Raw genomic sequence first — 27,713 nt, forward strand, 5'->3', positions numbered from 1 at the left:
CAGAGGATGATGACGGCTGCTTTAGTGACTAGAAGTGATCCAGTGGTGTACCACAGGGATCTCTGCTGGGTCCTCTATAGATGACTATGTGGGAGGTAGGATCAGTAAGTTTAAGAATGACATAAAGATTGGCTGGGTGGTTAACAGTGAGGTTGAGTGACTTGGGTTACAGAAGCATAGAGACAGGATGGTCAAATGGGCAAAAAAGTGTTAAATGGAATTTGGCCCTGAAAAGTGTGAGGTGATATACTTTGGAAGGAGTAATTTGCCAAGGAAGTACTCAATGAATTTCCTGATACTGGGAAGTTCCGAGGAACAAAGGACCTTGGTATGTGTGCCCATAGATTTCAGGAAGCAGAAGGGCTGGTTAATATGGTGGTGAAAAAGGCATATGGGACACTTGCTTTTCTCAATCAAGGCATAGATTACAAAAACAGGGAGGTTGGAGTTGAATAGTACTTTGGTGAGGCCACAGCTGGAGTACTATGTGACATTCTAGTCACCACATTATGGGAAGGATGTAACTGCACTGGAGGGGGGTGCAGAGGCAATTCGCTAGGATATTGTCTGGGATGGAACATTTAGTTATGAAGTGGTTGGATAGGCTTGGGTTGTTTTCGCTGGAGCAGAGAAGACTGAGGGACGACCTGAGTGAGATTCACAAGATTATGAGGGACATAAACAGGGTGGATAGGGAGCAGCTGTTCCTCTTAGTTGGAGTGTCAGTTACGAGAGGACGCAAGTTCAAGGTGAGGGGCAGGAGGTTTAGGGGGATTTGAGGAAAATCTTTCTTACCCAGAGGATGGTGATGGGCTGGAATGCACTGCCTGGGAGGGTGGTAGAGGCAGGTCACCTCACATCCTCTAAAAGGTACCTGGATGAGTACTCGGCACGTCATAACATTCAAGGCTATGAGCCAAGTGCTGGCAAATGAGATTAGGTAGGCAGGTCAGATGTCGGTACAGACTCTATGGGCCAAAGAGCCTCTTCTGCACTGCATTATTCTGTGATCTTTGGACCGTGGGAGGAAACCAGAACACCCAAACTCACCCAGACACGAGGGGAACGTGCAAACTCTACACGGATAGTGATCCAAGGGCAGAATTGAACCCAGGTCACTGATGCTGTGAGGTAGCTGTGCTAACCTCTGTGATGATACTGCAAAGCTGTGAAAATATGGCTAATAATGAACCTTACTGGAGGTCTGTGCTACATAAAGGAGACTTGCATTTATAATAACACTTTTCATGACCACTAGGCACCACAATGTGTTTGACATCCAATGAAGTACTTTTGAAGTGTAGTAACTGCTGCAATGTTGGAAATGCGGCAGCCAATTCTATGCATAGCAAACTCAAGCAGCAATTTGATAATGATCATACAACGTGTTATTTTGTGATGTTGGCTGCGAGATACATATTGGTCAGTACACCAGGGATAACTCTTCTGTTCGAAATACCGCCATGGGGTGTTTTTACATCCACTCAAGCAGGCAGGTGGGAGCTCTGTTTAACGTTTCACCTGAAAGACCTGCACCTCCGATACAGCACTCCCTCAGCTCTGTACTGGAGTGTTTGGCTCGAGTTTTGTGTTTAAGTCCTGGAGTGGGACTTGAATCCAGAACAAGTTGTGACTCAGGAGGCCAGAGTGCTGCCAGCTGAGGAACCGCTGAGAAGAAGAGAAAAAAAAGGCTAAAACAGACCAGAGAAGAAAGTACATTAGGCGTTAAGAATTAATACTGCGTGCAATTCATCATACGCCCTTGTGATTTGTGCCTGCAGAATCTGAGTGACTGTCCCTTCAGCCGTTTACAATGTTGCAGGTATGGCAACTTGTTTTGGGGGCTGACACCAACCTATTTTGAGATGGACAGTGTTGCCAAAAGTTTCAAGTCTAGAGTTTCGCATGCACAGACGTAAAACAAAACAAAAAACAAGCGAATGCTTTTTATTCCAGATCTCAAGCACCAAACGCCTCGCCCCCGGGAATTTCGTTCTCACTGTTCTCTTTAAATCTGGCCCTTGTCCCGCACTCTAGCACTCCAAATAACATTCCACCTTCAGATGGACATTTTCAATTGAGGTTGATCACGCCGAAAGTGAATGCTGGCTGGTGGGAGGGGCTTGACTGTGGTGTGTGTCCCTCTCCCTCCCTCCCAGTGCCATTGGGTTTTTAAAAAAAGGGGACAGCCAGTAACATTGTGAAGGGAGAGAGGGTGCTGAGATGTAACTTGTGTTGCAGATTATTAATAATAACAACCAGAGCCTCCCTCCCCTTCAGTGGAGGTCAGCAAGAGCGTGGGGCTGTGTGAGGGAGGGTGTGAGTGAGTGAGGAGAGGGTACATATCAGTGGGAGCAGGACTGGAGCAGAGACAAGAGGCAGCCGCAGGAGGGGGGGAGGCAGAGGTCGAAGCTGCTCCCAGGGAAACCGTAACCGGCCCCTCTCAGGGTAATAATGATTCACAATGAATCAGAGAGACCCCTTGATACATCTGTTTGCTGGCGGGTAGGTAACGTTATACATTTTACGGGGGTTGTGTGAGGAGGCGAGTTCACTGCGCGACATGTTTAATGTTTTGAAGCTTTATTTATTTGTGACTTTTTTATTTTGCGGTCATTCCCCTCCTCCCTCTTGCACAAGGTGTAATTGTTTATTTTACGTGTTGCCCTTGGCTGATTCCCCCCCCTCGCTCGGCTGCGCTGAGCAGAAGAAGCCGGCGGTTTCTGTTATGTTTATTTATTTGATCCGTATCATGGCAGTGGGTGTGCGTTGCCAACTATTTAGTTCACGGTTTTTTTCAGCCGCCCGCGGGCATTCGCTCCCCCCCACCCCACCCTCAAACCCTAAAGATTATAATCATTTCTGAAGTGTTTATTTTTCTCTGGCGCGCCACACTGCGGGCGGGTGGGGAGCGCAGGCCTCGGCCAGTCCCCGGCTCTCTCCTGGCGGCTCTCCCGCTCCGGGATGCGCTCGGGCCGGGCTGACTGATATGGCGGTGAGCTGCAAACTGGGCAACTCTTCCCTGACACTCCGACGTTTGGGAGGAAGAATAACTTTCAGTTTTAAAACGAGACGGTGCTGGCGACGCCGTCTATCTCTTTTAAACAGAGTTCAATCTTTCCAATTTCTTCCATAACCCATTTATGATCTAACAGCTCTGGGATTTGTGTGTGTGGAGGGGGTGGGCTCTCATTTCAAAGCCAGGTGTGACACAAAAACTACGCTGTTTACTCCGAATTTTCAGTAGTAGCTTCTAAGCTGCCATGGAAGAGAGTAAAACTTGCAGCAAGGTTTGCTGCTGGTTGCCCTGTGCCTGATTTCAGATTCTGCTTCTAGTAGTCCTCTTATTTACATCAATATTTAATGTGAATGGTTAGAATCGTTTATCTGACCTAGCTCCCTTATGACAGAATGTGTACAGGTTAGCCTCAAAGCTATCTTTCTCTAGTTTCAGCTGCCATGCCCCCCCCCCCCCCCCCCCATGTACCCTCCTCGAACTCACCTTATCCTTGAGACCCACCTGCTGCTCCCTAGGTCCTATTCCACTAAACTGCTGACTGTGGGCATGATTCTCAGAAATGGAGATAGTGTTCGCGCCGTTGTGAACGGTGTTGCGTTTCACGACGGCGTGAAACGGGCACGGGCACTACCGATTCTGGCCCCCACACCGTTCCAGCCTCCCTTCCTGGCGCCAAATGGGCGCCACGCCAACCTGCGCATGCGCAGTTGGGCTGCGCCAACCCGCACACGCGAAGTTGGGCCATGCCAACCTGTGAATGCGCGGGGGACTTCCTCAGCACGCTGGCCTCGACGTATCATGGCGTGGGAGTTCAGGGGCCGGCCGCGTAATAAAATAGGGCCGCCAGCCCGCTGATCGATGGGCCCCGATCAAGGGCCAGACCCCATCGGCGGCCCCCCCGGTAAGGAGCGCTTTTCCCCGCACCACAGGCCGCCTGCCCGACCCTATGCGCAGAGTTCCCGCCAGCTGCGAGCAGATGTGAACGGCGCCGGCAGGACTCTGCCGTTTCCGCTCGGCCCATCAAGGCCGGAGAATCGACGGCCCATGACCGGCGCCACACCAAACGTGCCGCGCAAATGGCGGCGATTCTCCGATCCTCGGAGAATCGCCTGCCGGCGTCGGACCGCGCCGTGGGGAAAAAGGCGCGAACGGCAATTCTATACGGCATGGGAGAATCGCGCCCTATGTGACTAACTTCCCTCCTGGCTCCCATGTTTGTTTATGTTGCAAACAGTTCTATCTTTATACTGTCCCTCTCTTCTTTACCATTCTTTGCCTCTTCTGTCACCTCAAAAAAACAACCCTTGAGCCTAATGTTCTTGCAAACTACTACCCCACCTTCTAACCTCCCTTTCCCCTCAAAACCTTGGGTGTACTGTCACCTCCCAAATACTGGCCTATCTTTTTAAAGTGGCATGTTTGAAATCCTTCAACTAGGTTTCAGTCCTGCCGAAACTGTAGAAACAGTTCTTAACCAAGATACAAATGACATCTTAATTTAGCTGTTGCAAAGATAAAATATCCCACCTCATCCTCAATGATGATGCCAGTGGGGTGGCATGGTAGCACAGTGGTTAGCACAGTTGCTTCACAGCTCCAGGGTCCAGTTTAGATTCCCAGCTTGCGTCATTGTCTGTGTGGAGTCTGCATGTTCTCCTCGTGTCTGCGTGGGTTTCCACCGGGTGCTCCGGTTTCCTCCCACAGTCCAAAGATGTACAGGTTAGGTGGATGGGCCATGCTCAATTGCCCTTCGTGTCCAAAAAGGTTAGGTGGTGTTACAGGGATAGGGTGGAGGAGGTTGCTCTTTCCTAGGGCTGGTGCAGATTCGATGGGCCGAATGGCCTCCTTCTGCACTGTAAATTCTATGACTCAATCTGCCTTTTGATACGGTTGATTACAACAATCTCCTTCAATGCCTCTCGCTGTTGTCCAGATGGGTGGAACTGCTCTCAGGACTAGGACTTGGGAGCGAGTAGGCAATTCAGCCCTTCAGGCCTGCTTGACACATGGCTGATCGGATTGTAACCTCAACTCCACTTTCCTATCAACCCTCACATAATTCTTGACTTCCATGCCTATCAAAATCAATCTAACTTGGTCATTTAATTTATTCAAGACTCAGCCTATTGCTCTCTGGGGGAAAGAATTGCACAGACCTATGACCTTCTGAGAGAAAACAATTTCTTCTCATCTCTGTCTTAAATGGGAGACCTTTTTAAAAAAAAAAAAAAAAAAAAAAAAAATTCCAGTCACCCCCTAGAGGGAAATATCCTGCTGGCATCCACCCTGTCATGGCCCCTCAGAATCCTATATATTTCAGTCACAACCATCTCTTGTTCTCCTCGGTTCAACCTGAAGAATCATAAGTCCTTCATCTCAGAAATGAGTCTGGTGAATCTTCCCTGAACCACTTCTAATGTCATTATACCCTTTTTCAAATAAGAAGACCAGAAATGTACACAGTACTCCAGATGTGTTCTCAACAAGGTCGTAGAGCAGAACCTCCCTTCTTTGAAATTCCATTCCATTTGCAATAAATGTGGACATTCTGTTTGGCTTCCTTTAATCACTTGCTACACCTGCAAACTACCTTTTGTGATTCATGAATCAGGACACTCAGATGCCTATATACCACAGACTGCGGCAGTCTCTTTCCATTTAAATGGTATACCACTTTTCTACTTTTCCTGTCAAATGAGGCAAGTTCACATTTTCCCACCTTATACTTCATCTGCTAAAGTTTTTTGCCCACCCATTTAAACTATCTGTACCTCCTTTGTAGGTTTTTGATCTCCTGGCAACTTCTCTACTCACCTTTGTGTCTTTGGCAAATTTAGCTACCATATATTCGGTCATTTCATCTGCGTCATTGATCTAGATTGCAAATATTTGAAGCCCCAGCACTGCTCCCTGTGGCACTTCACTAAGTTGCAGCTTGCCAAACCAAAAATGACCCACCTATCCCTATTCTCTGCTTTCCATAAGCTAACAAATCCTTTATTCATGCTAATATGTGACCCCCCAATACCATGAGCTCTTATTTTCTGTCATAAACTTTGATGTGGCACCTTATCAAACGTCTTTTGGAAATCCAAGTACACCACAACTACAGGTTTCACTTTTAATCATCTTTCTTGTTACTTCGTCAAATAACCTCATTTGTATGTTTGTATGTATGCTCATAGTAAATTAGTTAAACATAATTTCCCTTTCAGAAAACCATATTGACTCTGCTTGATTGCATTATGATTTTGTAAGTATACTGTTATAACCTCCTTAATAATAGTTTCCAGTCATTTCCTTATGACAGATGTTAGGCTAACTGGATTATAATTTCTTGCATTGTTTCTCCCTCCTTTCTTGCATAAAGATATTTAATTTGCTATTTTCCAAACCGCTGGGACCATTTCCAGAATCAGGAATTTTGGAAGATTATGAACAGCTAAGACTCTAGTATGCAGGGGACTGTCAGCCTTTGATTCTAATAGTTTTGCCAGTACCGTTTCCCTGATGATTATTTTTAAGTTTCTCCTTCACCTCTTGATTTTCAAGTATCTTTGGGAAGTTTTCGAAGTCTTCTACAGTGAAGACAGACACACAGTATTCTGTTCAATGCTTCCCCATCTCCTTGTTTCCCATTATCAGTTTTCCAAATTCGCTCTCTGGAGGACCAGCACTTTTGTTACTCTTTTCTTTTTTTATTTCTAGATAGCTTTCTCTCCTATTCAAATTTATTTTAGTCATTCTTTGCTGGTCCTTAATATCTGTCCAATCTTCTGACCTGCCACCAATCTTCAACGGATTGTACGGCATTGCTTTCAATTTGGTAATTTCCTTATTTAGCCACAGACGATGCATCTTTGTCATTGGGTCTTTCTCACTGGGGTGTAACTTTGCTGAGAGATATTAAAGCTCTTCTTAAAAGTTTGCCAATGCTTTTGCACTGTTGTACCTTTTCAACATTCAACATATTAGCCTAGGTGCAGCTTATATTTCTGGAATAGAAATTTCACTCTAGTTGCTGGATTTCAAGAAGTGATTACACAAATTTGGGTTTGGGCTTGTATTCCCTGGAATTTAGAAATTTAAGGAGTGATTTTAATTGAAATTTTCAAGATATTAAGGTGAACAGATGGGGAGAAACTACTTCTGTCGCTGCGGAAGTCTGGTCACTTTGGGGGCTTGGTCTAAACATCGAATTTAAATTTATTTTATATAGCTCCTGAATATCGTGCTATGGAGTGGTTATTTGGATGGAAAATGTAGGTGTGAATAAAACATAGTGCCACTACTTTCCTTCATTCTTATGCCATCTTCCTTTTTTTCCTGAAACAAAAACAAGTGCAACCCCAGCCCCTTGTATCAGCAGCGAATGTTTGGCATAGTACATGTTGGTGGTTCTGTGGCAATGCTGAGTGAAAGGGCATCTTTCCATTTTGGGGTGATGCAGGATTAGTGAATTATTAAAGATAAGTAGGTGACTATCAGCAAGGAAAACATTTAATGTCTCAAGAATATACAAATTCTTGGTCACGAGGCTTTGATTTGGGGACATGATCATTGGTGCTGTTGACCACTGAGAGCTCAATTTTCCCCCTCAACTGCCCAAGCAAAGCAATTTCCTCAAGTAGTCAGCCCATCTGCTGCACAATTACTCTGCTTCTCCTATTCAGTAATTTTGAATGTTAATGTTCCTTCTTGACCTCCGATTGACTGAGCTGCTGGCTTTAAATTGAAGACAACCCAGAAGAACAGATGTAAGGAAACTAGAGTGAAATTGGCAGCAAAAGGCAGGGCTAAAGGCAGTTACTGTTTAGATATTTGTGTATGAATGAAGCAATGGAGGGCATGTAGGCACTAGTTGAAACAAATAAAAACGGAGAGAAGTATATGGTGCCAGCTGACCGGAAATTGAGAATCTTGACTGGTAGGAACTTGGCCCTCATTTAAAAAAAAAAAAAAATGTTTTTATTAAGACATTTGTACATACATTAAACACAATCAAAACCAAAGTCAGAACAAAACAAATAAATACCCAACCACCTGCATCCTCCCTTTGTTTCCCTCCACCCATCCTGCCTTTCCCCATTTTTAACCCCTTTATCTCCCACCCCTCCCCTCTGCTGACATCTTAATTATCCTTGAAGAAGTCGATAAACGGTTTCCACCTCTGGATGAACCCATCCACTGGCCCTCTCAAGGCAAACTTAATTTTTTTCAGCCTAAGGAACTCTGCCATGTCGCTCACCCACACCCAAGGCTTCGGCAGGCTCGAGTCCCTCCACTCCCAACAAAATCCGTCTCCGGGCTACCAAGGAGGCAAAGGTCAAGACATTGCCCTCACTCGCCCCCTGGACTCCTGGGTCTTCCGACCCTCCGGATATCGCCACCTTCAGCACCGTTGACATTATGTCTGCGAAATCCGCCAGAACTCCTTCAGCTTCGGACATGCTGAAAACATATGAACATGATTTGCAGGCCTCCCTGTCCAGACCTGCCCTCCACCCCCTCAATGATCCTGCTCATCCTAGCCACCGTCATATGCGTCCTATGCACTTCTTTGAATTGAGGCTAAGCCTAGCACACGAGGAAGGTGCGATCACCCTCCTCAAAGCCTCCTCCCAAAACCCAGCCTCCATTCTCTCTTTTCCCCCCCCCCCCCCACAAACTCCTCCTCCCACTTCCATTTACCTTCTCATGTCAGGGCTCCCTCCCAGTCCATTAACTGCTTGTAAATCTCGGATACCTTACCATCACCCACTCCTGCTTTTGATATCACCTTGTCCTGTAGCCCCGGGGGCGGCAGGTTGGGAAAGCACGGCATCTGCTTCCTCACGTAATCCCGCACCTGTAAGTACCGAAACCCATTCCCACTGGGCAGCTCATACTCCTCTTACAATTCCTCTAAGCTCGAAAAGCTGCCCCCGACTAAAAGGTCCCCGAACCGCTCGATCCCTGCCCGCCGCTACCCTTGAAACCCCACGGGAACTTGGCCCTTATAAGCGAGTAGTGGATTTGATGGGCAAAGTCACCTTGCATGTAGGTTACGTTGTTTGAGGATTTGTGGAATTTGAGGATTTGTGGAATTCTATTTCAAAACAAAAATCTGCATTTGTTTCAACATTACGTTATTACGAAGTAACCAGTTTATAATGTTTTCAATTGTCTGACAATCTCCTCGCATTTCTGGATGCAATTTGTTAGCATCTTGAAAATCTTCAAATGCCAAGTCCTCAATTTGCATGATTTGTTTCAGCCTGAATTCCTGCTGCTGTCCATGAATGAATCATGAGCTGTTAGCACTTTTAGTTCCCTATAGCTGTCTGTTACATGGCAAATAGAATAGAATCAGTGGAGAATTTTGAAGTCTTTGCTGACCTTTAACATACCATTTGACCCAGATGTGCTCTTGATGCACAATGTGCAGTGTGATCTAATAGCTTACAATTCTCCTGAATATTGCCTAATTGTAGCATTTAACCTACAAAATGTGATGGTCTGAATCCAGGAAATAAACCTACATGATGCGAGAACAATTCTTGTAAGAAATAATTTTTTGCTTGAATATTGCATTTTGCCGCCAATTTCTGCTTCTCCTCTCTACCCCTTCTCTGTTTTGAAAAGCACTGACTCCCTGCTGATGTACCATTCTCTTTGATACCTGGATCCAATGATATTCTAAACTAGGAGGTTGATTGCCAGAAAGCAAGTTGACCAATTTGACATTCTAGCACAACCTGGTCTATACTTGACCTGCATCCTCACTCATGAATATCCAGGAGGTAGAATCATAGAATTTACAGTGCAGAAGGAGGCCATTTGGCCCATTGAGTCTGCATTGGCCCTTGGAAAGAGCACCCTACTTAAGTCCATATCTCCACCCTATCCCAGTAACCCCACAACTTTTTTTCGACACTTAAGGGGCAATTTAAGCATGGCCAATCCACCTAACCTGTACATCTTTGGATTGTGGGAGGAAACCGGAGCACCCGGAGGAAACCCACGCAGACATGGGGAGAAAGTGCAGACTCTGCACAGACGGTGACCCAAGCCGGAAATCGAACCTGGGACCCTGGTGCAGTGAAGCAACCGTGCTAACCACTGTGCTAACCTAGATGTAGTGACAGGATGAGTCTGATTTTTTTTTTCCATCCACCTCGACCACCTTTGAGAACACTGAGGTCAACTGGGACCATCCCCACCCCAAGACGCGACCTGTTGAGCTACTTGAATACTAGATCACAAACCTGAGACTCCCAATCTTTGTGCTTCAGACTCTTAAGCCCTCTGAAATTCTGTTCACCAAAGTTTTCTCTCCCTTTCCTGAAGTTACAAAGTGGGTTGGTCATCTTTATGGAACTACATTACAGTGTAAATCAGTGCCTCTCACAGTGAGCCAAATTGGGAGGGAGAGAAGAAAGAACCCCTCTTTCAGCAAAGAAGGGGTGACAATAGGAACGTAGGGAAGGTTTTCTTTGCGAAAGCCTGTATCTGCAAATATCTAAAGCCCTCCCTCCTTGGGAGCTTGTATTTCTCCCTCTATTCTTCAAATGTTGCAAAACAACCTTTCAGAAACGGGTCTTTCACCGTGATCACACCTTTTTCCTCCCAGTCTTGGAATCCAGCATCTATTTTTGCCATTTCAAACAGATGGCTTCCTCGGACTGGCATCAGTTTCGATCCTGCCTCTAACTTAAAATAGTTGCAAAACTGCTTCCATATCTTCAGTGTTGAAACTACAACTGGGCTCCTCGAGTATTTGAGTGGCGCTGTAGCCAGTGCCCATAGTCCTGACCCCTTATTTGCCCCTTCCTCCATCTGTACCCACACTGGATCCGGTCCCATACCGCAGCACCAAACCTACTCAGTGTTCACTGCCCAGTAATAGTGCAGATTTGGCAGGGCTAGACTGCCCAATTGTCACCCCCTCTGAAGCAACAATTTACAAATCCTAAGGACCTCACAGCCCATATAAACGAAAAGACTAATTGTTCCACCCTCTCAAAAAATGCTTCAGATAAAAAGACCGTGCGACATTGAAATAAAAACAAAAACCATGGTAGAACGTTCATTTTTACCACATTAATTCGGCCCACAAGCGATAGGAGCACACTATCCATCTTTGTAAGTCTTCCTTAACCCTTGATATGAGGCTTGTAAAATTTAATTTACGGATCTGAGCCCAGTATCGAGCCACCTGTACCCCCCAAGTAATGTGGTTGGTTGATGCCTGAAATGGGGTGTCCCTACTACCCCAGTCCTTTCCTAAACATCTATATATAATCCTAATATAATACAAACCACCAAATATGTCAATAATAAACATCAAAACCGTATATTAGGGCGAGATAACTACAACATAACACCCCATCACCTCCAAACCAATCCAATCTAGCCAGAATATTAGAGCCCCAACGTAAGAATTAATCCAGTCTCAGGCCTTCACCCTTACGAACATCTCTGCAGAATCAAAAAAAAGGGTCCTTGGAGTTGTATGTCACTAGTAACCTCGCAGGGTAGACCATTCCGAATCGTATTCCCTTCTTTATAGCCTGTTTTTTTTATTGATCTGAAACATCGATTCAGCTAATTGTCCCTTTAGTACTTGCACTTTCTTCTCCACATCAACAGAAAATCAAAATATCTGTTCCTCTCTCACCATTCGAGTCTTGCAGCCTTTATTGGGTGTTTATTTTAGTTCCATTGGTAATATTTTGACTGCATGTCTTTTATCAAAGCTGCTTCTCCTTTCCCAATTTTCCTGCCCTTGCTATGACATTCCCAGGAAATTTAGCATGCATTCATGCCTGGCTTAGTCAGGTGTTTAGATAATGGTTACTGCAACATATTCAAAGCTGAATTTTGTTTTATTCTGCTATAGGCATTTGCATGTCCAGTTCTTTACCTTGGGGTAACTTCTCTGGATATTGGTCATTGTATTTGCAATATAAAGCTCTGCTCACTTTGGGATAACAGAGTACTTGCTTTTGTTCTTGCTGGCAGAACCCATTGTGGTCCTGAAATTCAGGGTTGAGAGGATGCGTGCATTACATTTTTTTTTGAGTATCTCTGATATTTTCTGGGTAGATCTTGCTGCTTGAGTTTAATGGCACTCAAGATCAATTTTTAGATGCCGTTGCAATTTGTCATTACTAAAGCCTGGACCTCTTGTCAAATTTTCTGTATTTTTGCCAATACCTATGCGGTCTACTATAGATTTATCTTATGACTAGTGAATTTTCTTCAAACCATGTGGGTTCGACAGTATTTAGTCCGCTGCTGCTAAGTCTGTTCCTGGTCAGTACTACTACCAATTAAACCAGCAACCATTCATTTAGGTAGAAGACCTACACTTGCGATGTCTCAAATATCCAGTCAGGATGGCAAACTGGAGAAAAGAAATCTGTTTCCCCAATCTCGTGACTGTAATGACCCAAAACCTCATGCGACGGTCAGTGAATGATTTCTCTGGTAGTTAGACTTAACAATGCATGTTTAATTTTTACAGTAATTGCATAGCCTGTTGCTGGATGTACAAGATGGAAATGACATTGGACACTACAGGGCATTTGGAATTGGAACAAGCCATACAAGCAGCTGTGTAAATGCTTAACTAATCGGCTTGAAAGTCTGAAATTGTTAGTGCAGACAATGGTGTTGCAAATTACAATTGTAAAAGAAAGAGAAAGAGTCGGATAGAAAGATTGGACTACAAGAGAGAACAAACCGACAAAAAAAATCTAATTAAAACCCATAGGAATGACATTCCATATTTTAAACAGATAATTTGCATTACCAGGCAGATTGACTAACTGTAATTTACACATCCTGCTATTTAAAAGGGTACTTGGTCTAAAATGGACCAGCCCAAACTTTGATGCGAGTTTACTATGTATTTACTATGAAGTACAGAAACATTGCACCTTTTGAAGGCATTTGAATGGGGATATGGACAGAGAGATGCAGATTTTTACAAGCTTAATGACGGAGTAACGCATCACTGACAAATATTTTGCTTTGTGTACTTAATCGCGCATCTTACTTTGCCTTGAGTTGCTGTGACATTTGTACTTAAATACCTGAGCGAGATAATTATTTCTGGCTTGAGTTGGAGTACTACGCAAATAGCACCACTGGGTAAACTGTTTAGATCACCACTTTTTATGCCATAAAAGCTGTTATTAATTTGAATAGCATTTCATTATTTTTCATGGTAAGTTCACGTACAAATTAGGAGCAGGACTAGCCCGTTTGGCACCTCCTAGGTTGCTCTGCCATTTGATAATATCATTGCTGATCTGCTTGTGATCTTATCTCTACTTTCTTGTTTACCCCTCATACCCTATAACTTCAATCAATAATCATTTCAATCAATAATCTATCTAACTTGACCTTCAAAATATTCAATAATCTGCTTTTACTGCTCTCTGGGGAAGTGAATTCCACAGATTAATAATCCTCCGAGACAGAATTTCTGCTCATCTCCATTTTAAATGGGAGACCTTCTTTATTTTTAAACTGTGTTCCCTGTTCTGGTCTCTCCCAAAAGGGGAAACATCCCCCCCCCAATATCTATCCTATCAAGTATCTTCAGGATTTGTATGTTTCAATAAAATCACCACTCATTCTTCTAAACGTTAAATGATGCAGGACCAACCTTTCCTCGTAAGATAACCCCTTCATCCCAGGGTTCAGTTGAGTGAACCTTCTGTGAACTGCTAATACAATTTTATATTCTTTCTTAAGTAGGGAGACAAACTGTACACAGTACTCCAGATGTAGGGCACTATTTCCCCCCTCCCCCATGCCGGGTGGGAGAATAACCTGGGCGCCGCGCGAATCACACCACACCGATCCCCGCACGTGATCCTCTTCCCCCCCCCCCCCCCCCCCGAAACCAGCGGCGCGCGATTCGCACCGGGCCGCTTGGAGAACCGGCGAACGGCGATTCTCCGGCCCGGATGGGCCGAGCGGCCGCTACGACACGACAGGTTCCCGCCGGCGCCGTCCACCCCTGGTCGCTGCTGGCAGGAACTCTGCGGGAACGCTGGGGGGGTGGCCTGTGGGGGAGGGAGGGGGGCTCCTTCACTGGGGTGGCCTCCAATGGGGTCGGCCTCTTCCCCCCGCCCCCCCCCCCCTTCCCGGGCCTACCACTTTCCGCGCGCGCGGCCCCAGAACACCGCGCCATGCTGGTGAGGGGCCGGCGTGCGTAAGACGTTCCCCGCGCATGCGCAGGATGACGCGGCCCAACTGTACATGCGCAGTATTGGGCTACCCCAACTGTGCATGCGCGGGTTGGCGCGGCGTAAGGACGCTGGAGCAGCGTGAACCACTCCAGCGCCGTGCTGGTCCCCTGTGGGGGCCAGAATAGGTCGTGCACGGGCCATGTTCGTGCCGTCGTGAAACGCAACGGCGTTCACGACGGCGCGAACACTTGGCCTCCATATCGGAGAATTGCCCCCGTGGTGTCTTCAACTCCTGTACAATTGTAACACAACTTTTAAATTCCTTTTCTTGCTTATGAGAAATAGAGATTTCCAAATATGCTGGTATTCTACAAAAATCATCACGTCTGATTTTTTTTGTTGAAAGAAACATAGAAATTAGGACCACGAGGAGGCTATTCGACCCTTCAAGCCTGCTCCACCATCCATTATAACCATGGCTGATCATCCAACTCAATTGCCTAATCATGCTTTCCTCCTCCCCCCCCCCAGTATCCTTTGATCCCCTTTGCCCCGAGAGCTATATGTAACTGCTTCTTGAAAACATGCAATATTATGGCCTCGGGTACTTCCTGTGGTAACAAATTCCACAAGCTGACCACTCTGGGCGAAGAAATTCCACCTCATCTCTGTCCTAAATGGTCTATCCGTAAACTGATTCCAATGATTTTGCAGTTTTGTAGATCTACGTCTCGAATTTCTGCAGGGGTGTCACCAATCTCTAATCTCAATTCGCTGAGAGATAGTAAAACAATGGCCATTTGCACCATTTCGCCACTGATTTTGCCACATTACAGTGGGAGATTTTTGCTTCCCATGGATTGGCCCGATTTTATATTCCTTTGTCATGAGGATTTTGTTTGAGGCAAATTAGTCTTAATGGGGATTCAGAAACAGTTTGATCTTAAAAATACCAGCAAACACAAAAAAAAAAGACCAGAGTTTGCTGTTCCAAAGCATCCTCCATGAGTTAGGCTGCGCCCTTCAGTCAAATTGTTTTTCCATTAAGTTGCTGGAAGTGCAAGTTGGTCATGGTATAGCAAGAGAAACAGGGCATCTGGAACCTGAGCGAACCGAGAAACCAACAAGGTTTCTCCTTCACCAGTGTGATTTTTAAGAATTGAGGAGGAAGTAGCAGAACTCTGAAGGAGCTGTAATTTAGGGTGGATGTTGAATTCACCCAATCAATTGAAGAGGGAAAGAAAGATAGAGAGGAAGAAATACAATGGAAATGTACACTTTATTACAACATTTTAGAAATACACTTTGTAAATCTCCAACAATTAATAGCTTGAAGGAACTGGAGTCCACACTTGTAATTTTTAATTTTCGGAACCAGATAGGTTATTTGAAGTAATTGATAATTATAATATAATTAAAATGGTGCTTGCACTACGAATAATGACTAGCGTTTCTCTGCTGAGTTTAATTTGTTAATTTGTATCGGTTGCCCAGTACAGCAACCCCAATGACATACAGTGGTGGAGCATACAGTGAAATTACACTTCACAGAGCTGAACAAAATGGTATAATCTGGACAGCACCCTGACATTTAACTATAGATCGGCTTTTTGCCTAAAGTTCCTGGGCGCGATTCTCCGCTCCCGCGCCGGTTGGGAGAATCTCCTGGGCCGCCAAAACTTCCCGCGACGCCGGTCCGACGTCCTCCCAAGCGGCGGGAACGGCCCCGTCGAGTTCCGCGGGCCACAGGCCAGAGAATCGCCCGAGACACCCAAAATGGCGATTCTCCGGCACCCCTGCTATTCTCAGGCCCGGATGGGCCGAGCGGTCAGCCCAAAACGGCGGGTTCCCCCCGGTGCCGTCCACACCTGGTCGCTTCCGTCAGGAACAGCGCGGGGGGGGGGGGGGGAGGGGGGGTGGCCTGCGACGGGGGGAGGGGGGATCCTGCACCGGGGGGGTACCTCAAATGTGGGGTGGCCCACGATCGGTGCCCACCGATCGTCGGGCCGTCCTCTCTGAAGGAGGACCTCCTTTCTTCCGCAGCCCCGCAATATCCGTCTGCCATCTTCTTGCGGGGCGGGCTCGGAGAGGACGGCAACCACGCATGCGTGGGTGACACCAGTTATGCAGTGCCGGCCGCGTCATATATGCGGCGCCGTCTTTACGCGGCGACAAGGCCTGGCACGTGTAAATGACGTGGCCCCGCTCCTAGCCCATTATCGGGCCCTGAATCGGTCGGGATAGGGGCCGTTTTGCGCCGTCCTGAACCTCGACAGCGTTCACGACGGCGTGGGCACTTTGGCGCGGGAGTGGAGAATCCCGCCCCCTATACCGCATAAATACTGCTGAGTGTCATGTACCTCACCATTATTTTGGCAGTGAAATCTAATCCATCATAGAATAGCAAAACTAACATTTAAAATGTTAGAAACACGGTAAATTTGTGCGTTAATGAAATGGAGTAATGTTCTGTTCAGAATTAAATTCTTAATTTATCTTGTTCTAAATTCATTATGGCTTGTATTAGCAATGTAACTTCGTCCAGTAAAGCTTTCACTATGTACCATGTACCTTTTATTCCTTCCTTTCTCATTGTTTCTTACCTTTTGATAAAATGACTACCATTGTTGCATTGGACTCTCCTTGCTAATTTTGATCCTTCAAATTTCTTCAGTCTTTGTTATCCAGTTCCTTTAAATCCTACAACCATTTTCAGTTTTGAACCTTTGATAATCCTATTCCTTTTTAATATGTGGTCTATACCTTCAGAATTGTGTCAAACATTTTGAATCAACCAATTTGGGTTGGCTTTGGAGGCCCACTACTTTTAGACCTTGGTCATCCCTTGTTTTCTGATTAATGTGGCTTGAAGAGCACCATTTAAAACCATATAATGCATCATATGAATTGGATCATTCTATTTTAACAGTATAATTAAATGTCTTGATCATTGAAATGCATTCATATTTATTAATTTCACAAAGTATCTCTGATTTGATTCATTTGCTCCTTCAATCACATGCTAATTTTTGATTAACATTTAAGTTTAATCAAATGTTTATATACATGCTACTTACGTTATAGAAAACATAGGTTTGGTTTTCAGAATTGCTTCTAAACGTTATCATATTACAACCCTTTCCTAAAATGTAGTTCTAAATGTTTAAAACGTTGTACCTTTTTGTCTCTAAAATAGAACTTGTACTTGAAGTTACATTCCCTGAAAGATCATGAGAAATCAGAGCTGGAGTAGGCCACTTTTTTACCTTTCTCCTCTTGACTACCTTGTCAATCAATAATCTGTCTAGCTCCACCTTGAGTGTATTCAATGGCACAGCGCCCAGTGGGCGATAATTCAAAAGGCTGGTGACCCACTAAAAGGGTCCATCTTAAATGGGTAACGCCTTGTCATTAAACTGTGCTTCCTGAATTCTACCACTAAAGAGACCCTCGTCTCAGCTTCTACGCTGTCAACCTCTCCTCAAAATCATCTCTGTTTCAATAAGATCATCTCTCATTCTTCTAAACGCCAATGAGAATAGGCCCAATCTATTGAACCTTTCCTCATATGACAACAAGACAACACCTCCAACCCAGGAATCGGTCTAATGAACCTTCTCTGAACTGTTTCCAATCCTTACTGTCCTTGGGTAAGGTGACCGAAACTGTGCCCAGTACTCCAGGTGCAGTCTTGACAATACCCTGTACAGTTGTAGCAAGAATCCCTACTTTTGTACTCAAGCACCTTTGCAATAAAAGGCAGCATTCAATTTGCCTTCCTAATTACTAATGCTAACTTTGTGATTCATGTACCAGGACATTTATCATGTACAAGATCCTTGTGTTCTGCAGTTTCTCGCTATTTAAATAATATTCCTCTTTTCAATTTTTCCTGCCAACATGGAGAAATATCTTTTTCCTACATCATACTCCATCTGCCAATTTTTTTGCCCACTTAACCTATCTATATCCCTTTTCAGACTCTTTGCATCCTCCTCACAATTTGCTTTCCTACTTATCTTTGGAATCCTCACAATTTGTTTTCTTGCCTATCTTTGTAATCAAATTTGCCCTTGATGCAATACAGTTGGCCCTTTCATCCAATTAATTAATATAGATCGTAAATAATTGAGGCCACAGTACTGATTCCTGTGACATTCCACTGGTTACTGTTTGTCAACCTGAAAAATCACCAATAATCCCAATTCTCTGTTTTATGCTAATATATCGCCACCAACACCATCTTGTGTTGTAATTTATTATGTGGCACCTTACTGAATGCCTTTTGGAAATCCAAAGACACTACATTCCCCTTATCTACCTTTTTGTTACATCCACAAAGGACTCTTAATGCCCAACACTACCTCCTTCAAATAGATTCTAGCATTTTCCTAATGATAAATGTTAGAATACCTGGCCTTTGGTTTTCTACTTTCTGTCTCCTTCCTTTTCTTGAATAATGATTTTACATTTGTGACTTTCGAATCTGTTGGGTCCTTTCCAGAATCTAAGGAAATTTGGAAGATTACGGGGATGCATCCACTTATCTCCACAAATTGCTTTAAGACCCTAGGATCCAGGTCATTACATCCATGGGACTTTAGATCCGTTAGTTTCTCTGGTACGTTTTTCTGGTGATCATGATTGTTTTAGGTTCCTCTCTCTTCCCTTTCTCCCCTACTTTTTCTACTGTTCTTGGGATGCTTTTTTGTGTCTTTTATGTGAAGACCAATACAAAAAATGTATTCAAAGTCTCTGCCATATCCGTATTTCTAATTATTAATTTCCCAGTCTCCGCTTCGAACTAATGTTTCTACTTTTCTTTTTATGTACATATGGAAGTTTTACTTTCTTGTTTATTTTTTTTGGTCATCCTTCGATGGTTTCTTAAAATGATTCCAATCTTCTGGTCCACCACTAATCTTCAACAGAATTGCACATAATTTCTTTCCATTTGATACCATCCTTAACTTTTTTAGTCATGGATGGTTCATCCTTCTCATCGAGCCTCCCTTTCTCAGTGAGATTCATTTTTGTACCTCCTTAAATGCTTCCCGCTCCTTCTCTACATTTTAGCCTATTTTCAAGGGACACTTTACAATCAACTTTGACATTTTCTTCTTTTAATTGCCTTTATTTAAGTTTGACACTAATTTCAGATGCAAAATTCTCCCCCTTAAAATTAATTTCAATGTTTTGATCACTGTTACCTATAGTCTACTTTCTGTGAGGTCTGTGAGGTGATTTATTAATGTATTACATTATACAGTCTAAAATAGTCTGTTCCCTGGCTGATTCCAGAACATACTGTTCGAAGAAACACTTGAATATACTCCATGAATCCACTTTCCAGGCTACTTTGCTAATTCATTCGGCCAATCTATGTGAAGATTAAAATCTCCCATGTTTGTTGCAGTACCTTTCTTACAAACTCCCATTATTTTTTGATCTTTACTCTGCCCTTTAGTGTAGTTACTGTCAGGCAGCCTATAAACCACTCTCACCAGTGACTTCTTTCCTTGTTATTTCTAAACTCCCCTCAAACTGATTTTATATTTTGACCCACTGAACCAAGATCACTTCTCACGACTGTAGTGATCTTGTCCTTGATTAAACAGAGCTCCCCATCCCCTTTTCTTTTCCTTCCTGTCTTTCCAAAATGTTAAATACCCTTGAATAATCCGGTCCCAGCCATAATATACTCAATTTCTATTCATGCTATCAATTCAGCCATCTTGTTGCTCATGCTGTGCACATTCAGATGAAGAGCCTTTAATTCTGTTTTTCATTTTTACCAAATCTGACCTAATTTCTGGTACATTTTTACATTTGTATTGTTACAATTCCAGTTAATACTACTGGGCTAGAAGGTCCCAGAATGGAACCCTGTCTCAGAAGACCACAATCTTTTTTTTTTAGAAAACGTGGGCGAACAGAAAACATGGACGAACAGTCACAGGACTGCAACTTTGTTTTAATAGTTTTTTTCTTAAACATGAAAAGTTGGATTATAATACTAGAATCCATCACTCCCTCTAATGTTCACAAATTTCAAGGATTTGAAACCAAATTTTAAACCAAATGACAAATGCCACTCAATTGATTTTCCGTGGATTTCTCCTCAAATTTCCCCCAGCCGTTTGTCACATGTGTTTCCAAACTCCGCTCTCAGATAGACACTTTTTAAAATCTTCTTTCAAACAATTCTTTCCATCAGCTGTTTCAAAGAATCCGCCTCCAGGTTTCCCATCTATCCTTTCAAATAAAGCTTCTTCTCCACTGTTTTAACAAGAATCCACCTCCAGATTTTCTAACATGCCTTTCAAGGTTCCTTTGTCTTGAATGCTTTTACACAAAATCTGAGATCGAGCCACTGATTGCTCCACAATTATTTTAATGGCTCACAAACTGTAGTACGATATCTCAAACCTTGGAGCCACTTCAGACATCTTTGTGACTTTGCACTAGCCAACGCCTTCACAGCACTGTCTGTGACTTCACTGAACGGTATCCTGTTATAGTATCTCTATTTTCCAGTTTCCTCTGTTCCTTTAACTTCCGGCTTCCTGGAAACTCCTCTTCATTTCTCTAGATTCCTTAACTAGCTATCCTTTAGATTTCTGGCACTGACATTCGTAACCAGTGTTCCATTGTATGTCCTTTCCTCTAGCAAAGCTAAGGGCTGCTCCCCCAGTAGCCTCCTGTCACCAACTGCTATGAATTCAGTTATACACAGAAACAAAAGGCCTTCCTGTCCTGGAGGCGCCTAGGTTGCTATGCAACATCACTTTCCTTCGCCAAGCTTTTGTTTACTTTTCACGCTGTAAATCCGTCTAAGCACAATAGAAATAAGCATAATAGAAACACAGTCTGAACTGACCAAACCCCCCCCCCCCCCCCCCATACATGCAATCATCCTTATTTAACATAATCAAACTATAGGCTAACCTTTCCTTGCACAGAAACACTACGTTAAATCTGTTCCTTATTTCTAATATTTAATAATACAAATATAGCTCATCCAAAATTACCTCTGCTTTCCTGACAGTATGGCGTATCTCCTCCTGTCACCTTCTGGTTACCAAAGCCCATATTGCTACCTTTGACTTCAACTTTTCAAATCTTCCCTCACTTGTACCCACCCTCAATTATTCTATTTAAAACCCCCTTCAAGCATGATCAGGATTCCTAGAGCTCTATTTCACATTTATGTGAAGTGCCTTTTGTGATATTGAAAACTTGTATTTCTTTGGCACTTTTAAAAATTTAATAGTTTGTTTGAATTAAAATGTCAAAATGAATTGGCTATGTCTCCAGATATTATTCCCTCGTGACCACGCAAAGTTGTTAAAATGATTGGTGCCGTGATCTGGATGTTGATCTTTCACCAGTGACGTCTGAATTCTAAACATGTTTAGATGAGTGAGCAGGCAGTTTCTTGTCTGATTTTTATGGACCCTATATAAAATAAGATTGACTCAGCTCAGTTCCAGCTTCTGATGGACTTGGGTTCACAAAGCAAAACCTGTTGCTAATATTAAATTGCCATTTGATTCAGAGGTTACAGGATGAGTCATATGGGTAATGCACAATAGCTACTGGGGCGGACTAATGTGAGCTGCCTTCTCGTCATTTGACATCTGAGCCACCAATGAGAAATGCTAATACTGGGTGTCCTTAATGAAAAGTGTTCTATTTCCTTGCTAACAGTAACAATTTGCACCTTGATCAAGGATCAAAATATTTTTCAGTACTTTTCATCATACTTATGATCTTTGCAGGACATAAATTTGTTCTTTCAGCTATGGACCTTAGAAAACTGATTTGGTGCAATGGCAAGAGCTATTTTAATGGGGTGGCTGTACGAGGGGGTAAGGAGAGAAGGGGTTCTGTTGCAAGTATATTCAGGCTTGCATTCCCATGACAAAGCTATAAATACTCAAGTTCATAGCTGACTCCAGTAAGTTGGCTTAATTGGAGACCTCTTGTGTTAATTTGCTGCTTAGACCTGAATATAAGATACAACAGCCAATTTTCATCCTCTTAATTTCTGTGCTAACAGGATTTCCCTTATGAAGTTTTATTTCAAATTAAATGCCTCCTTTTTAAAGCTATTAAGTTAAGTCTGCATTGAGGCTACGCACGTGCATGTAAGTATGGTTCCTATTATATCTAATTGTGAAAAGGCTCAGTTGTCTTATCAAGCACTGCAACTGTCTTATTCTGTTCCAATAATAAAAGCAAATTACTGCAGATGCTGGCATCTGAAACCAAAGAAAAAATGCTGGAAAATTTCAGCAGGTCCGGCAGCATCTGTGAGGAGAGAAGAGAGCTAACGTTTCGAGTCCAGATGACCCTTTGTCAAAACTGTTATTCTGTTCCAATGGTTTTAGACAGTGTGGTCGAAAATTCTTGCAAGTTCAGGCTACAATTCAGACCAGCAGTAACGTTCTTTTCTCACTGATTACTTTTTTATCTCCAGTTTTCACTCCTTCTGAAGGTATGGTTTCAAAGATATTGGAAGATCTCCAGCACCTAATCATCTGCTCTTCACATGGGAGCCCGCATAGTGACCATTAGCTGTGCTATGAACCGTGTTCTAGCCAGGCCTGATCCTTTTTTATCATGTAACACTATCACTTTTGGCAGGCACCTCAAAATAGCACGAGGTTGATGTTTTTCTTTGTCTATCCAAGGGGCACTGAACCAACTATGTTGTCCCAACTCCTATTCTGGCTGAGAAGAGAATGTTACTGTTCAGAATCAAATCTGAAGGCTGCTGCTTTGTGTGGCACCAAGTTATATGCCAGAGAAGCTGTTTCTGTATTCATTTCCGATGGGGAAAAAAATTATTTCACTCTGCCAATTGATGAAAAAGTTGATAATAGGACAACACTAAGAGGGGAACTAAACCATCAACGAGGGAAGGGGAGGGAGTGGGGTACCTCGTAAAAACTGGTGTAACGAAGACATGGACTTGTTTGTAAATACCAGGGGCGGGATTCTCCGCTATCTGGCGGGGAGGGCCTTACCGGCGCCGAGGAGTGGGGTGAATCACTCCAGCGTCGCTCTAGGCCGGCGCAGGCAGGGTTGGAGCCACGCCAGCCGGTACCGAAGGGCTTGGCAACCCTTGGCGTCGTGGCAACCGGTGCCGAAGGGCCTCCTCCGGCAGGTGCGAGTTGGCGCATGCGTCGGAGTGCCAGCGTGTACTGCCGTCATCCGCAGCGTGGTTCTTCTCTGCACCGGCCATGGTGGACCGTTAAACCAGCCAGCGCGGAGGTAAAGAGTGCCCCCACGGCACAGGCCCGCCGCCGGATTGGTGGGCCCCGATCGCGGGCCAGATCAACCCCCACCGAGGACTTCGCAGGCTGCCCGCAGAGACAGGTCCCACCGGTTAGGACCTGGTCTAATTTACGGCGGCGGGACCGGCCGAAAATGGGCGGCCACGCGGCCCATCGCGGGGCAGAGAATCGCTGGGGGGACTGCTGCCAATGGCCCCCAACTGGCGCGGCAGGATTCCCGCCCCCGCCGGCGGCGGGGTGGGATTCATTCCACATCCAGGCGATTCTCCGGCGGGTGGGGGGTCGGAGAATCCCGCCCCACTTACACGAGATGTTACTCCGTAAAACTGGAATATGCCAATAGAATTTCGAACCTTTTCCCCTCCTCAACTCATAGAATCATAGACTTTACAGTGCAGAAGGAGGCCATTCGGCCCATCGAGTCTGCACTGGCCCTTGGAACGAGCACCCTACCTAAGCCCATACCTCCACCCTATCCCCGGAACCCAGTAACCTCACCCAACCTTTATGGACACTAGGGGCAATTTAGCATGGCCAATCCACCTAACCTGTGCATCTTTGGACTGTGGGAGGAAACTGGAGCACTCAAGAGGAAACCCGTGCAAACTCCGCGTGTACAGTGACCCAAGCTGGGAATCAAACCTGGGACCCTGGAGCTGTGAAGCAACAGTAGCACACTGGTTAGCACAGTTGGGGGCCATTGGCAGCGGTCCCCCCGGCGATTCTCTGCCCCGCGATGGGCCGCGTGGCCGCCCGTTTTCGGCCGGTCCCGCCGGCGTAAATTAGACCAGGTCCTAACCGGTGGCACCTGTCTCTGCGGGTGGCCTGCGGAGTCCTCTGGGGGGGGGGGGGGGGGGGGGGGGGGGGCGCGGATAGATCTGGCCCGCGATCGGATGATACCCGCAAGGACTGAATAACGGGATGCGGGCCATCTACACACCCAGTTGGAGGAGTCCATCCGCGTTCAGGAGCAGGGAGTGGAGCCACTCATCACAGCCACCCAGGCTGACACCGCACGGGTGGCGTCCGCGGTGGAGGCAATGGGTAAAAGGGTTTTGGCCATTGGTCAGGTTCTGCAAGGCGTTGGGCTTAACGTGCACGCGTCATCCATGGCCCAGGAGAGGACTGCCCTCTCACAGGTAGCCATGTGCCAGAGCCAACACGACATTGCCACCGCTCTCCGAGTCTCACCATGCCATGGCCCGGTCCCAGCAAGCGATGGCACAGTCCCAGCAGTCAGTCGCGGAGAGCATTGACCGCCTGGCGCACGTGATGGATGGCGTGGCACGCTCACGGGTTGAGATCGCACAGTCCTTGGCAGGAATGTTGCACTCCCTGGGCTCCGTCTCGGAGAACATTCGGACCGTGGTCGATCCCGCTGCAGGCCTCCAGGACTGGCAGCGCCAGGTGTCGGTGTTGCGACGGGGATGTCTCCGATCGCATCTCCGTCCAACAGTGCGGCCCGGGGGCCACCGGGCTCCCCGAGGGAGGAGGAGGTTCTGGGGCCCGACCCGGTAGCTCCATCAAGGGACGTCCCGGCACACTCGGCCTCCCCCGTTTCGTCCCTGGCGCATCTGGTGGGCAGCGGCAGGTCAAGGTGGCACAACGCCGTCCAGCATGCCCGCCGAGCGCCCTGGCCCATCGAAGCCGGGCCGCCCCAGGAAACGCGTGCCGAAGGGGAGCCATGTCGAAGGGCGTGATTCTCAGCAGTCCGCCTCCACTCCTGCTGTACCATCTGGGAACACACCTAGACGTAGTGGTAGGGCCCGTAAGGCAAAGAAGTTAGGCACGTAAGAAGTTGGCACAGGTGCAGGGCAGTTTAGTTGTAGGGGGTAGCGCACCTATGTTAATCACAAAAATAAACTAACTGTTGAATTTGACTTGTAAGACTCTGTGCTATGTCCGGTGCCAGGGGGCTCGTGAGGGTGACCGAGTGGCGTAGTGGTATACGAGCGGTCCAAGGTCCGTTCCGGATGTGCTGACCGTTTCCCCCCTGCCTCCCATAATCGGACACCGTTGTCCTCAGTACACCGATGCCAGCCACCCCACAGGCATGTGGTGAGATATCCGTCACGAAGGCTCTGACCACCGGAGTGCATGGTTCAGCTATAGCCATGAGTCAGACCTCGGCTGGCGAATCTGAGCACACAGCTGATCGCAGAGCGGGCTGTCATCATTCAACGTGGCACTGATCACACCCGCTTACCCATTCATCACTATTATGCAATCCCGTAGTGCCGCAGTGGTAAGGTGATGTGTACTTGGTGCCGTGAGCGGGGGTGCGGGGGGGGGGGGGGGGGGGGGTGCGTGGGTGCTGTGTGGTGCCCGTGTGCAGGAGTGACAGTACAAGTGTCAGTGTTAAGCGAATTCCACCCCCCACAGTGCGTGAACCGTCCGGCCACCAACACGTCGCGTGCCCGCTGTCCGCGACGGTGCCGTCGCGCAGCCTCCTGAATGTAACTAGCACCCGGGCAGTGTCTGTGTCCTGCGCCCCTCCCCCCACCCTGATGCGCCCCATCATCCTCATCCTCCGCATCCTCCTCTTCCCCATCCCCCTCGTTTGCGTTGGCTCCGGTGCCGTCGGGTCCTCCCTCCGGCTCCTCCACCAGTGCATCTCCCCTCTGCATAGCAATGTTGTGCAGCGCACAGCAGACCACAACTATGCGACCGACCCTGTCGGGCCGGTACTGCAGGGCCCCTCCGGAGCGGTCCAGGCATCTGAATCACATCTTCAGCAGGCCGAAGCACCGCTCCACCACACCCCTGGTTGCTGCATGTGCCTTGTTGTACAGGCTCTCCGCGTTGGTCTGAGGCCTCCGTATTGGCGTCATCAGCCATGACCTCAACCGATAGCCCTTGTCGCCCAGCAAGCCAGCCCCTCAGCCGGGGGGGGGGCATCCATCGAACATTGCGGGGATGAATGACTGTGCCAGAATGTAGGCGTCATGCACACTCCCGGGGTACCTTGCACACACGTGCATGATCTTCATGTGGGGGTCGCACACCACCTGAATGTTCATGGCGTATGCGCCCTTTCTGTTCAGGAACACTTCCCTGTTGTCTGCAGGCGGGCGCATGGGGACGTGCACACCATCTGATACCCTGGACCATCGGTATCCTGGCCACCTTGGCGAATCCACGTGCCCATGATTCCTGCTGTGCTCGGTCCTTGGGGAATTTTATGTACCTGTCCGCTATGGCGTACATGGCGTCGGTGACGGCCCTGATGCACCTGTGGACCAATGCCTGTGATATCCCGGAGAGGTCCCCGCTCATCGCCTGGAAGGAACCGGTCGCATAAAAGTTTAGGGCCACCGTCACCTTGACAGACTAGTATCGCGTGTGGACGTGGTGTGAGGTGCGCCACGAGGTGGCATATATGTGCGACCGTCTCCCTGCTGAACCGTAGTCTCCTCCTGCATGTGATGTCCGGTACGGCCTCGAACGACATTCTGTCACGGTACACCCTCGGCCTTGCTGGACGCCTGTGGCGCCCTGGCACCACCATCAGTGGATCCTCCTGCTCCTCCTCCTTCCCCCCCCCCCCCCCCCCCCCCCCCCCAAAGCACTTCCTCTGCATTCCTCGCCGCCAGGGGGTCAATGTTTCCTTCGGCATCCCCCTGTACATTCGGGTCCTGAGCGCCTGCGGCCTGCGCGGCGACGACGGGCCAGTCCGTGGCCATCCCCTCTGCTGCACCGGCAACCGCTGCATGTGCAGCCACTGTGGGCTGTCTGACTCTACGCTGCCGGATGGCAAACTCCAGAGCTGCTGCTCCAACCACGGCAGTGAACATCGCCTGCTGGTTGGCATACATGGTGACCTGCAGGAGGGTGGTGGGGGGCAGAGAAACAACATGTTACACCAAGGTTTTTCCACACCTCGCCAGCCGGGTTGCATGGGATACCTGTGTGCCCCGGTGGGATGGTCGCGCTGCAGATACGCAGCCAGCCTAACACCTGGTCACTGTCAGCGTCCAACTGTCAGTTCACACCGTACTCCTCCCAGTGTGCCAGTCGCCTGTGCCCATCAGCCACACGACAACCGTGTCCTCGTCACCGTCCTGCCATATCAGGGCGGCTGACATGTTGCATCCGCGGATGGACGATACCATCCACACTCTCCCTCACCCCCCCCCCACCTGCACACTCTCCCTCACCCCCCCCATCCCACCTGCACACTCTCCCTCATCACGCCCCCCCACCTGC

The 27,713-nt window shown here is 46.7% G+C and overlaps 1 protein-coding gene across 1 annotated transcript in view; it reads left to right on the forward strand.

Moving 5' to 3' along the window:
- The first annotated feature begins 2,180 nt into the window (after positions 1 to 2,180).
- LOC140389911 (solute carrier family 25 member 36) overlaps positions 2,181 to 27,713 on the forward strand; it is a 98,661-nt gene continuing 73,128 nt past the window's right edge. The window contains exon 1 of the mRNA XM_072474552.1: positions 2,181 to 2,505. Within this exon, the coding sequence (XP_072330653.1) occupies positions 2,465 to 2,505 (41 nt within the window). The 5' untranslated portion in view covers positions 2,181 to 2,464. The remainder of the gene's footprint in view (positions 2,506 to 27,713) is intronic.

This window comes from Scyliorhinus torazame, chromosome 14 (genome assembly GCF_047496885.1).
Source record: "Scyliorhinus torazame isolate Kashiwa2021f chromosome 14, sScyTor2.1, whole genome shotgun sequence".
Classification (NCBI taxonomy): domain Eukaryota; kingdom Metazoa; phylum Chordata; class Chondrichthyes; order Carcharhiniformes; family Scyliorhinidae; genus Scyliorhinus; species Scyliorhinus torazame.